This window comes from Jaculus jaculus, chromosome 1 (assembly GCF_020740685.1).
Source record: "Jaculus jaculus isolate mJacJac1 chromosome 1, mJacJac1.mat.Y.cur, whole genome shotgun sequence".
Taxonomy (NCBI): domain Eukaryota; kingdom Metazoa; phylum Chordata; class Mammalia; order Rodentia; family Dipodidae; genus Jaculus; species Jaculus jaculus.
Genome location: NC_059102.1, coordinates 230839517 through 230851601, shown reverse-complemented (window position 1 = coordinate 230851601; position 12085 = coordinate 230839517). Strand labels below are relative to the sequence as shown.

Genomic DNA, 12085 nt, shown 5'->3' with positions numbered 1-12085 from the left:
GAGACCCTACCTCAAAAATAAATAAATAAAAATGCTTGGGGCTTAGAGAGATGGCCTAGCAATTAAGGCACATGACTGTAAATCCTAACAACCACAGTTCAATTCCCCAATACCCACATAGAGCCAGATGCACAAAGTGGCACATGCATCTGGAGTTTGCATCGGCTAAAGGCTCTGGTGTGCCCCTTCCCATTCATTCTTTCTCTCTGTGCTGAGCATGGTGTGTGCCTTTAATCCCAGCACTTGGAAGGCAAAGGTATGAGGAGCACTGTGAGCTCAGGACCATTCTGAGACTACATAGTTAGGTCAGCCTGGACTAGAGAGACACTACCTCAGAAAACCAAAAAAACATAAAATGCTTGGGATTTACAGTTTTACCTTTTATTTGTACTTTATAGTGCTTCCATTTCTACCTACATTATATTGAATTCTGTGTTATCATAATAATGCGAAGATTATGTAATACCATATATTATAGATGAGGAAGCTTGGGAATTAAGTAATTTTCTTACATAATGGCAAATCCATAACTAGATTCAGTTCTCCAGGATGCTTGTTACATTAGATTGTTACATTTTTATTGTAAGTCAGAATTCCCATTTTATTATTAAAATAAGAAAGTTCATATCAAAATAAATAATCAGTACAGAATTTGCTAAAATACATCTGTGCCTACTGTTATTTAAAGTAGTATTTCACACCAGATACTACATGAGTTTTAGACCAGTCTGAGCTATATATAGCAAGACTCTTTTTCAAAAAATATTTTTTTAAATAAAGTCAGGTCTCTAAAATTTGATATGGAGAAAACCTATTAGCTACTGTGAGACTCAATTAATGGTTTTAAATAAAATTCTCCAAGCTGTTGGATCAGTGGTTAAGGCACTTGCCTGTAAAGCCTAAGGACCTGAGTTCATTTCGCCAGTGCCCACTTAAAGGTAGATGCACTAAAGTAGTATGTGTGTCTGAAGTTCATCTGCAGTGGAGGAGGCCCTGATGCACCCATACTCATTCTTTCTGTACCTGCGTGGGTCTCTGTCTCTATCTGTCTGCCTCTGTCTCTCCCTCTCTCTCTCTCTCTCTCTCTCTCTCTCAAATAAATTAAAATTTAAAATTATATTGGGGTTCTTAATGAATTTTTACTTCCTAGAAGTAGCTGAATTTAATGTAGTATTAACATTTCAAAATTCTTGACTACATATGAAAAAGCTGAGTAACTTTCCAAACAGGCTTCTATGGCTTTTTCCCTCACTCCCACTTAATATTTCAATTTGTTTGAAAAAAAAAATGGTGTCTATTAGTTGTATCACTTTTAGCAAGGATGAGTTTGGTTTAAGTTTTAAAAGGACAGCCTCTGGGATGTATTCCAGATTAAGCTAATACTTCATTTTTACTTTTTTCAAACTTGTAATTTAATAACTTTCCAAAGTATCTTTAACTAAAGACACTTAACAAGAATTAAGCATTCTATTACATGCAGTTATACTGTATGTAGTTCCTATTGTAACTTTCAATTAATTGTTCAAGCACCTGTGTAATTTCTTTAAAAACATTATGATAAAATATAAACATAAAACTCACCATTTTGCTTGGTGTGGTGAAGTATACCTTTAATCTTAGCACTCGAGAGGCCAAAGTAGGAAGATCACTGTGAGTTTGAGGCCAACCTGAGACTACATAGTGAACTCCAGGTCAGCCTGGGCTAGAGTGAGACCCTACCTCAGGAAACAAAAAAAAAAAAAAATCACCCTTTCACCATTGGTGAGTGCATTGATACTCACAATATATTGCAAACATCACCACTAGTCCTTGAAATAAATATTTCAGAAGACATTCTAATATGGCTCAACAAAAATGAATTTTAGGGGCCAGAGAGATGACTCAGCAGTTAAAGCACTTACCTGCAAAGTCTAAGGACCCAAGTTCAGTTCCCCAGTACCCATATAAAAGCCAGATACACAAAGTGGCCCATGTGTCTAGAGTGGCTAGAGGTCCTGGCATGCACATTCTCTCTCTCTCAACCTATCTGTCCCCCACCCCCAACTTTCTCAAATAAATAAAAAGCAATTGTAAGCTTCTTTAAGACTAGTGTTCCATTATATTGTGTATGCCACATTTGGTTTATATGTTCATCTGTCAGTAGGCTATCTTCACATTTGGTAGTTGATAATATTTTCAAGTAGCATAAAGTGTTTATGATAAGGGCCTCTTGCTACACCAGCAAATTGAAATTTTTTTCAGTGTTAATAAATACCTTAAAACTCATCGAAATTCCCACTAAATCTTGTAAACTTAAAAATTATGAAGCCTTTGCTGGAAAGATGTCTTAGCTGTTCAGGTGCTTGCCTGCAAAGCCTAAATACCCAGGTTCAATTCCCCAGTAACCACACAAACCAGATACACAAGGTGGTACACACGTCTGGAGTTTCTTTGCCATGGCTAGAGGCCCTGGCATGCCCATTCTCTTTATGTTTCTCAAATAAATGAATAAAATATTTTAAATTAAAAAAATTTATGATAAAATTGGTAACCAAGCAAGGAAATATAGTTTGGATTACAAAATTCTTGCTTTAATAAAAATCCTTAAAAAGTGAAAAATGCATGATGAAATCAGAGGTGTGCAAGTTTTCATTAAATAAAAGCAGGCCCCATATGTATGCTCATAAATGCAGTCCATGAAAGCTTCTCTACCCTTACTAGTGAGTGGAGCTTTAGACATGACTGAAAAACAGAAGGCCCAAAAGAAATGCATTTCCAGTGACTTTCTTCTGTTTTCTCTTACAGATCCAGACTTTACTTACCTTGGAGGTATTTTAAATCCCATTCCAGGTTTAGTATATTACCTCTTTTTCCCATGGCATTTCTGAGTCATTTTATCTTCCTTTAAATAGTATTCGTTTTCTCTTTCTAGACTGCCAGTTTGAGCTCTCAGGAGCTGATGGAATAATACGCTCTAGTCAGGTGGAACAAGAAGAAAAAACAAAGCCTGGCCAAGCAGTTGATTGTATATGGACAATTAAAGCCACTCCAAAAGCTAAGGTATTATTATGCATTGACTTTATAAAAGAGTATAAGATGTGATTTGTGTAATGTGTTGTTTTGGTTCATGCAAATATTTGATTATATAAACTGAATGTGATACTACAGCTTTTAACAATTTTTATTTCATTCACTTTATTGAGCACCTAGTAAGATCATAGCATTGTTATAGTTAAATAAACTAAGACATTTGTTCCGGGAACATTAAACTTATATTAAAATTCTTCAACTGTGTAGAGTCATAACTAGTGAGTATAAGTCTTGATCACTCTGATAAATAAAAAATTATTTTGGGGCTGGAGAGATGGCTTAGCGGTTAAGCGCTTGCCTATGAAGCCTAAGGACCCCGGTTCGAGGCTCGGTTCCCCAGGTCCCACGTTAGCCAGATGCACAAGGGGGTGCACGCGTCTGGAGTTCGTTTGCAGTGGCTAGAAGCCCTGGCACGCCCATTCTCTCTCTGTCCCTCTATCTGTCTTTCTCTCTATGTCTGTCACTCTCAAATAAATAAATAAATAATGAACAAAAAAAAGGCATTTGCCTGCCAAGCCTGACAAACTGGGTTTCATTCCCTAGTGCACACTTAAAGCAAGATGCACGTAGTGCATACATCTTGAGTTTGTTTGCAGTGGCTAGAGGCCTTGGCATGCCCAATCTCATTCTCTCTTTATCTCTTTCTCTCTCTCTCTCTCTCTCAATCAATCTCTCTCTCTCTCTTTCTCTCTCTCTCTCTCCCCCTCTCTCTCTTTCTCTCTCTTTCTCTCCTTGGAAGTAAATGCCTGCAAGAGGGTCATAGGGTTGACCATTATCAGGGTGAAACACAAGCATGTTGAGTCTCAGTTCTATGCTCTCACTGTGCTTGCTGCTAATCCTGTGAAGCTTTTTACTGCAAAATAAAGTACTTTTAGAAAACTGACATGTTGAGACTGGTTGGGTTGCTGCATATGTTTGCTTTTTGCTTTTATTTTTTACTTTTATAAACACCAACAGGCTTAAAATTAGAATGTATTTATACATATATTAAAAAAAATGGGATGCTAGGAGAACATACCACTAAAAAATCATGAATGTCTCAAATTCCACCACAGGTTGAGGCAGGAGGAACATTAGTTCAGGGCCAGCCTGGGGGGATACATAGGAAGATCCTGCCCCTTCTCACAAAAAGAATTGTGAAACTCAGTTTTATAACTGTGGTAATACAATAACCTGAAAACACTTTTTAAAGGTCAAAACTCACTTGGGAACATGGGACAATATTTACCAGGTATCCTTCAAAGGCATATACAATTATTTTAAAAGGTAATTCTTATGAATAAAGATAACAGTAAGTTAATACAACAAACTGAAATTTATGATACAAATGCCTGTGGCAGATTTCAGTAGTTTATTACTGTCTTAAGTGTTGAAATATCAAGAGTCACTTAAAACATGACACTGAGGGGGCTGGAGAGATGGCTTAGCAGTTAAGGCATTTGCCTGCAAAGCCAAAGGATCCCGGTTCTATTCTCCAGGACCCACAAAAGCCAGATGCACAAGGGGCGCATGCATATGGAGTTCGTTTGCAGTGGCTGGAGGCCTTGGCATGCCCATTCTCTCCTTCTTTCTTTCTCTCTCTCTCTCTCTCTCTCTCTCTCTCTCTCTCTCTCTCTGCCTCTCTCTCTCTCAAATAAATAAATAAAATATTTTTTAAAAAAAACATGACACTAAGGGAAAAAACCCTGAGCTCATGTGACTATTGAGAGTCCCCTTACACAAAGCCAGAACCTTAGAGGGAGATGACTGACATGAAAGAGTAAACTAGAAAACAGTTTCCACTAGCACATACTAGACAGTGAAACATGCTTTTATGGGCTTATTCTTAAGCAGGTGAGACTATATCTCCTCTACCTAAGACTCACTACCTAGAAAATTACCTTTGAGTTTGGTATTTTAAACTGTTGCCTAGTGAAACCAAGAGCCTGCAAGCCTACAAACTAACAAGAGACTGGGACACATAAGAACCTTGAGGCACTTGGCAGAACATAATGCAAAATAAAAAAAAATAAAATAAAGACTGAAGGGCTGCCATCCTAAAAGTTCACTGAAGACTACTTCCCCGCCTCACATTAGGTAACCCTCTTTGCTCATGGCCTACCAGTGAGCAAAATAGTAGACAAAATAAATAGGAGAAATAGTCTCCTAGATTTTCCAGAACTTAAGTGCTTTAATTATCTAGTAAGGAGCAGCAAAAAGATAAGAAAGAAAAAAGGACCAGGTGAATTTCTTAAATAAATATATAGAACTTCTATAATAACAAGAATGGTTGTTGGGACTGGAGAGATGGCTTAGCAGGTATGGCACTTGCCTGCAAAGCCTAAGGACACATGGCCAATTCTCCAGATCCCGCATAAGCGAGATGTACAAAGGTGAGGCAGGCGCAAGGTCGCACATGCCCACTAAGTGGCACAAGCATCTGCAGTTTGATTAAAAATAAAAAAAGAATGGTTATTAAATAGCTGAGGAAGCTGAGAAAATGCAGTACCAAAAGTAGGGTAGAGGTCTTTTAAGAAAATTTTCAGGTGGGGCTGGAGGCATGGCTTAGCAGTTAAAGCATTTAGCTGCAAAGCCGAAGGACCCCAGTTCAATTTCCCAGGACCCATGTAAGCCACATGCACAAGGGGACACATGCATCTGCAGTTCGTTTGTAGTGCAACCATTTTCTTTCTCTTCCTATCTCTCTCTCTCAAATAAATAAGTATATTTTTAGTTTAGCTTTTTAAAAATTGATTTATTTGACAGAGAAAGAGGAGATAGAGAGAGAGAGAGAATGGGCAAGCTAGAGAGCCTCCAGCCACTGCAAACTCTAGATATGTGCGCCCCCTTGTGCATCTGGCTGTCACAGGTCCTGGAGATCAAACCTGGGTCCTTTGGCTTTGCAGGCAAATGCCTTAACCACTAAGCCATCCCTTCAGCCCAATAAATATGTTTTTTAAAAAAGAAAGAAAATTTTCAGGGATTGATAAAAGGTATGACATATAGTAGCTCCAGAGCAGGAAAAAACATTCTGTGAATGACACTTAGGTAGAGCTCACAGACAGGAGAATTTTTAATAACCAGAGCAAAGGAGATTGCAGGGCTGGAGAGATGGCTCAGCGGTTAAGGCACTTGCCTGCAAAGTCCAAAGACCTGGTACCAAGTACCAGTTATACAAGGTGATGCCTGTGTCTGGAGTTCATTTGTAGTGGTTAACGGCCCTGATTTGTGTTCTCTGTCATCTCTCTCATTTCTCTCTCTCAAATAAATAAATAAATAAAATATTTTAAAAGTGATTGCCTTCAAAGGAATTCTGTTGAGATTGATCCTAGAAGCTCAAAGACAAAATAGTGTCTTTAAAAGTATTAAATAAAAATAATGTCTGTTAACCTGCATTTTAATATGTAAACTGTGATTTTAAAATGAAGAGCAAGGTTAAGATGATTCTGGGAAAAAATAATGAAACCAAGTGTTCCATTTAAAATCCAAGTATATCTTATTTACAGGATAATTGCATAAAAGTTTAAAGATTAAAAAATAAGAAATGCTAACAAATATCAAAAGAGAACTGTTGTGACTATTAAAGTAGAAATCAAGAGTCACTAGTTCACAAGGAAGATAGAATTTAAAATGTTACAAATTTGTCCTGACAACCAGATATCAAATCCCCAGAATCCATGTTGTAGCTAGATACTACAGCAAATTTTTCTGTAATCCCAATGCAAGATGAGCAACAAATCCAGGAGCCTCATGAAGGCTCGCAGACCATGTAGCAACAAATAAGAGGTGCCCTGTGTGAAACAAGATAGAAGGAAAGGACTGACACCCCAAGGTGGACAGTTGTCTGACCTCCACCATGCACGCCATGGTTTGCGCATGCATAGACACAAATCTTAAGAGCTGGTATGAGTTCAAAGTACATAAAACTCAAAACATCCAGTTATAGTAATTTTTCACCCATCAATAATTGATAAACTAAGCATACAAAGAAGTATGAAGGCTCTTAAGATTTTTTTTATTTTGCTTTATTTTTTTAGAGAGAGAGAATTGGCACATCATGGCCTCCACCACTGCAGTCAAACCTCAGACGTTTGCACCACCTAGTGGGCTTTTGCAACCTTGCATTTGTCTCACCTTTGTGCATCTGGCTAACATAGGATCTGGAAAATAAAACATGGGTCCTTAGGCTTTGCGGGCAAGCACCTGAACTGCTAAGCCATCTCCCCAGCCTGGTTCTTAAGATTTAAACAACAAAGCCGGGTGTGGTGGCAAACGCCTTTAATCCCAGCACTCAGGAGGCAGAGGTAGGAGGATTGCTGTGAGTTCGAGGCCAGCCTGAGAATACAGAGTTAATTCTAGGTCAGCCAGAGCTAGAGTGAGACCCTACCTTGAAAAACTAAAAAAAAAAAAAACAGAGTTTGTCCATCAACATAATGATATCTTGCTCACAACATCCAGAGAATATACATTCTCTGTAAGCATGCATCATGCATATATTTATCAAAACTGATGCATACTAACAAAGGAGGTATGAACATATACCAATACTATATGGAGGGTTCTCAAGAAAACTAGAAATAACACTAACTTGATTCTGGTTACTGGATAAAGATCCAAAGGAATAAATAAATGTATCTTAACACCTGCAATTTCATGTTTATTATAGCACTATTTATAATAACCAAGCAGTGGAATTGCCATAGCTGTTGAACTACAGATGACCAATACATATGGAATATTATTCAGCTGTGAAACAAATTAACTACTATTATTTACAACAGCATTTCTGAGCCTAGAGTGCATTGTATTCAATGAAATAAGAGACACAGACAAATACCACATTCTTACTTAGTTGTGGAAGCTAAAACATCTGATCAAAATAGTGGCTTGGCATGGCGGCACATGCCTTTAATCCCAGCACTTGGGAGGCAGAGGTAGGAGGATCACCATGAGTTCAAGGCCACCATGAGACTACATAGTGAATTCTAAGTCAGCCTGAAACCCTACCTTGAGAAACCAAAAAATAAATAAATAAAATAATGGCTGCCAGAGGATGGCAGATACATATAGAGGAAGGGAGAGACTGGTTTACAGGTGGATTGCAGTAGGAACTATGCTTGACAACAGTTAACTGTGCATTTCAAAGAAGATGATAGCATTTTGGATATTCCTAAATAAGGATACATTTATAAAGTAATATATACAGATACGCTTAATCACCTTCAACTAGTCATGACATATGTATTGAAATGTTACAGTGTACCTAGTAAATATGTACAATTCCTATGTAAATTAAAAATAAGCCAGTTGTTGTAGAGACACATAAATGTAATCTGAGTTTAGGAAACAAAGGCAAGAAGATGACATTTGGGGTCAGATCGGAATACATAGTAAGACCTTGTCTAAACAAAAGAAGAAGAAACACATTTTTAATTTTTTCTTTTTAAGCAGAGTCTCACTGTAGCCCAGGATGGCATAGAAATCACTTTGTAGTCCCAAGCTGGCCTCAACTTCACAGCATTCCTCCTACCAACCCAACCCAAATATTTTTTAATTACAAATTTGACCAGTAACTTGTATTTCACATTAACAAGTTGCTTATTTGATTTGATGATATAGGATAGGATTTGATTTATTTAAGAGAAAGAGAGAGAATGGGCATGCCAGGGCCTCTAGCCACTGCAAATGTACTCCAGGCGTATTCTCCACCTTGTGCATCTGACTTGTGTGTGTCCTGGGGAATCAAACCTGAGTCCTTAGGCTCTGCAGGCAAGTGCCTTAACTGCAAACACATCTCCCCAACCCTGGATTTTTTTATTTTTTATTTATTTTTTTTTGTGAGGTAGGGTCTCACTCTGGTTCAGGCTGACCTGGAATCAACTATGTAGTCTCAGGATGGCCTCAAACTCAGTGATCCTCCTACCTCTGCCTCCTGAGTGCTGGGATTAAAGGCGTGTGCTGGCTTTGGAATAGTATTTTTAAGTGGATGTACTGTATGACATATATAGAACTAGTTACAGATGAAATTAATAGTGTCTGGGATTTGTCTAATATGTGAAGAACCAGAAGTTAAGAAATACATAGATAAAACAAGAGTGGCAGAGTTTATATTGAACTTGGAGAATGGGTTCATGAGTACATGAGATATTTTGTTTCTGTTGAATGTTTAAAGTTTTCTATAATGAAAGCTTTAGATTATCATAAGAGAATATCATGACCAATTATTAGTAAACTGATAGGTGGCCTAAATGTTAGTATCTGGAATAAGACACACTCTGCCTTCTTTCTCCTTACAACTGAAAACCTGAGGAAACTTTCTCATTCTGTAAAGAAGCAGGAAAGGAGGTAACATTGTATTGTATTAGTTGTATTGCCATTGTATTAGTTATCTTCTCTTATTCTTCTGTATTAGTTATCTTCTCATTGCTAGGACAAAATACTGGACCAGATTTAGATTATGGAAGGAAAGAGTTTATCTCCACTTTTAAAGTTAAGGGTGTTTCAGTTACCTTCTCATTGCTGGGACAAACACCTTACCAGAAGCAGCTTATGGGAAGAAAGGGTTTATTTCAGGCTTACAGATTCCTGGGGAAGCCACATCACAACAGAGGAAGCTAGCTCACTTCCTCATACATCCACAGCAGAGAGAGACTATGGTTGGACTCCACCCAAAGGTCCTCCCCTGGTGACACACGTCCTCTAGCAAGGCTCCGCCTCCCAACTGCTACAAGCTGGACACTAAGTAGGAAATTTAATCACAAACAACTTTGGGACATTTTACATTCAAATTCCCACAAAGGGGAAGTCTGTCATGGCAGAAGAAGACAGACAGCATCATGTAGCTTTCACATCATAAGGGAGGAATAGAAGGTTCAAAAGCACCAAACAGAGATATACTATAACACCTCAAGGCCTGCCCCTTGTGACAGCTCCTAATGATTCCACAACAGCACCAACAATTCAGGATCAAGTATCAATGGGGGACATTCCACATCCACACCACCTTAGCCACGTAGAGAACAAATACACAGAGCTAGAAAAAGGGTGACATGTACATGCAGCAGACAAAGAAATTTGACAGCTGTTGAGAAGCACATTAAAGAATGAGCCATTCTGTCAGTCTCTGAGTGAGGCATGACCTTGGAAGGTCTATGCAGAACAGCAAAGGCCTTGAAAACAACCAGCATTGACTGAGACAAAACTTGTACTATAAAGGCAGACTGCATACGAAGAGAAATAAGAAAAACCAGTGACTTCCATGTTTTTTTGGTGGCTTTTTTTGTTGTTGTTGTTTTTTTAGCAGAGTTCAATCTTACAACATCATATCAAAAGTGCTCATGAGAGCCAGGAATGGTGTGTGGTTCATGCCTTTAGTCCTTGCACTGTGGATGCTGAGGCTAGAGGTTGCCTGCAAGTTCAAGGCTAGCCTGCACTACATTACAGAGTAAGTTATAGGTCAGCCAGGGCTTCATAGTAAGAATCCCTCTAGAACAGAACAGCAACAAAATGTTGAGGGTAAGATTTTTAATGACATAAACAGAATCAAGGGTTGGGGAGATAGTTTAGTGGGTAAGACCACTTACTATGCAAGCATAACAACCTGAGTTTAGATCCACAGAACCCATGTAAAGCCAAACACAGTAGCAAACATGTGTAATCTCAGCCATCCTATGGGAAGATGGGAGGAAGCGGCAGGAATATCCTTCAGAAGTTCTCAGGACAACCAGTGTAGCCCTCACAGTGGTGAACAAGAGCCCGCCACACACACAAACAAGGTAGAAGGCAAGGACGAACACAGGGCTGTCTTCTGACCTCCATGCACGCTCCATGGAACACGTGTGCCCACACTCTTCAGAAAGCCCTGAACGTCTTGACATTCGCACTCATACCTTCCTGCTAGTTTGTCTTTCACTTTGTTGGAATGTTCTATGCCTGCCACTTTGTCATCTAGCTCAGATATTCTGACCTTGAACTCATAACACCCCTGCCTCAGCCTCCCATGTGCTGGGGAATATGACACCATACCCAAATGAACTCAGAATTTAATGGCAAACAAAACTGAGAAATGAGAACAAACTGAAAACATCCTGTGATGAAGACAAAAGAATTCACTGCCCACAGACCTGCTATAAAAGCAAGTGTGAGGAAGCTCTTTAGACAAAGGCAAGTTTCACTTGAGTCATAGACCTTCAGGAGTGCAAGGAAGTAAGTATCTGGATAAATATAAACCATTTCACTCATCTCAGGAATTATAGAGGTTTTCATTCTACCAGTGTTAAGAAGAGAAAGAAAATACAGTGAACAGCTCAGTTCCCTAAAATCAAATAACCTAGATGAAATGAACAAATTCTTTAAAATTGACACTGCCCAAACATAGCTAAGAAGAAATATATAACTAGAACCACCCTATATTTATCCCAGATTTGGATTTACAATTTAAAAACTAACAGAAACACTCCAGACCCACATGGACTCACTGGAAAATTGTTCAGTCTCTTCTAAGAAACACAAGAGGGGGTTACTATGTGAGATTTTATAATGTATACATTACCCTAATAACATGACACAAGGAAGCTACAGATAAAAATTCCTGGAAAGAACTCACCAAATATATACCAGGTGGGATATACCGAAGTAGAGTAAGAGGCCACAGTGTTTAGTAAAAGATTTCTTTTAGGCCATCTAGGGTGAGAAAAGGGTAGTTGTGTCCTCTCCTTCCATTTTGTCAGCCATATGGTGCAAGCCCAACAGACTGGCTTTTTTTTATGAGAATGAGGGAATTGGTACACCAGGGCCTCCAGCCACTGTAATCAAACTCCAGACATGTGCACCACCTTGTGCACATGTGTCACCTTGCACATCTGGTTTACATGGGATCTGGGGAGTTGAACATGGGTCCTTAAGCTTCACAGGCAAGTGTCTTAACTGCTGATATATATCAACTACCCTCATATATTTTTTAAACGTTGTTCAAATTACAGTACTAACTTGGTTATTTTACTGTTTGGTTTTTTGGGCTTTTTTTTTAAGTCAGTTT

At 38.6% G+C, this 12085-nt stretch overlaps 1 protein-coding gene across 3 annotated transcripts in view; it reads left to right on the top strand.

Moving 5' to 3' along the window:
* Positions 1 to 12085, top strand: part of Neto2 (neuropilin and tolloid like 2) — an 86924-nt gene that overhangs the window by 39716 nt on the left and 35123 nt on the right. For 2 of the 3 annotated variants that reach the window (XM_045137861.1, XM_045137871.1), the window contains 2 exons: positions 2785 to 2829; positions 2912 to 3039. In XM_045137861.1, the coding sequence (XP_044993796.1) occupies positions 2785 to 2829; positions 2912 to 3039 (173 nt within the window). The remainder of the gene's footprint in view (positions 1 to 2784; positions 2830 to 2911; positions 3040 to 12085) is intronic. The other variant, XM_045137862.1, reaches the window with a different exon arrangement.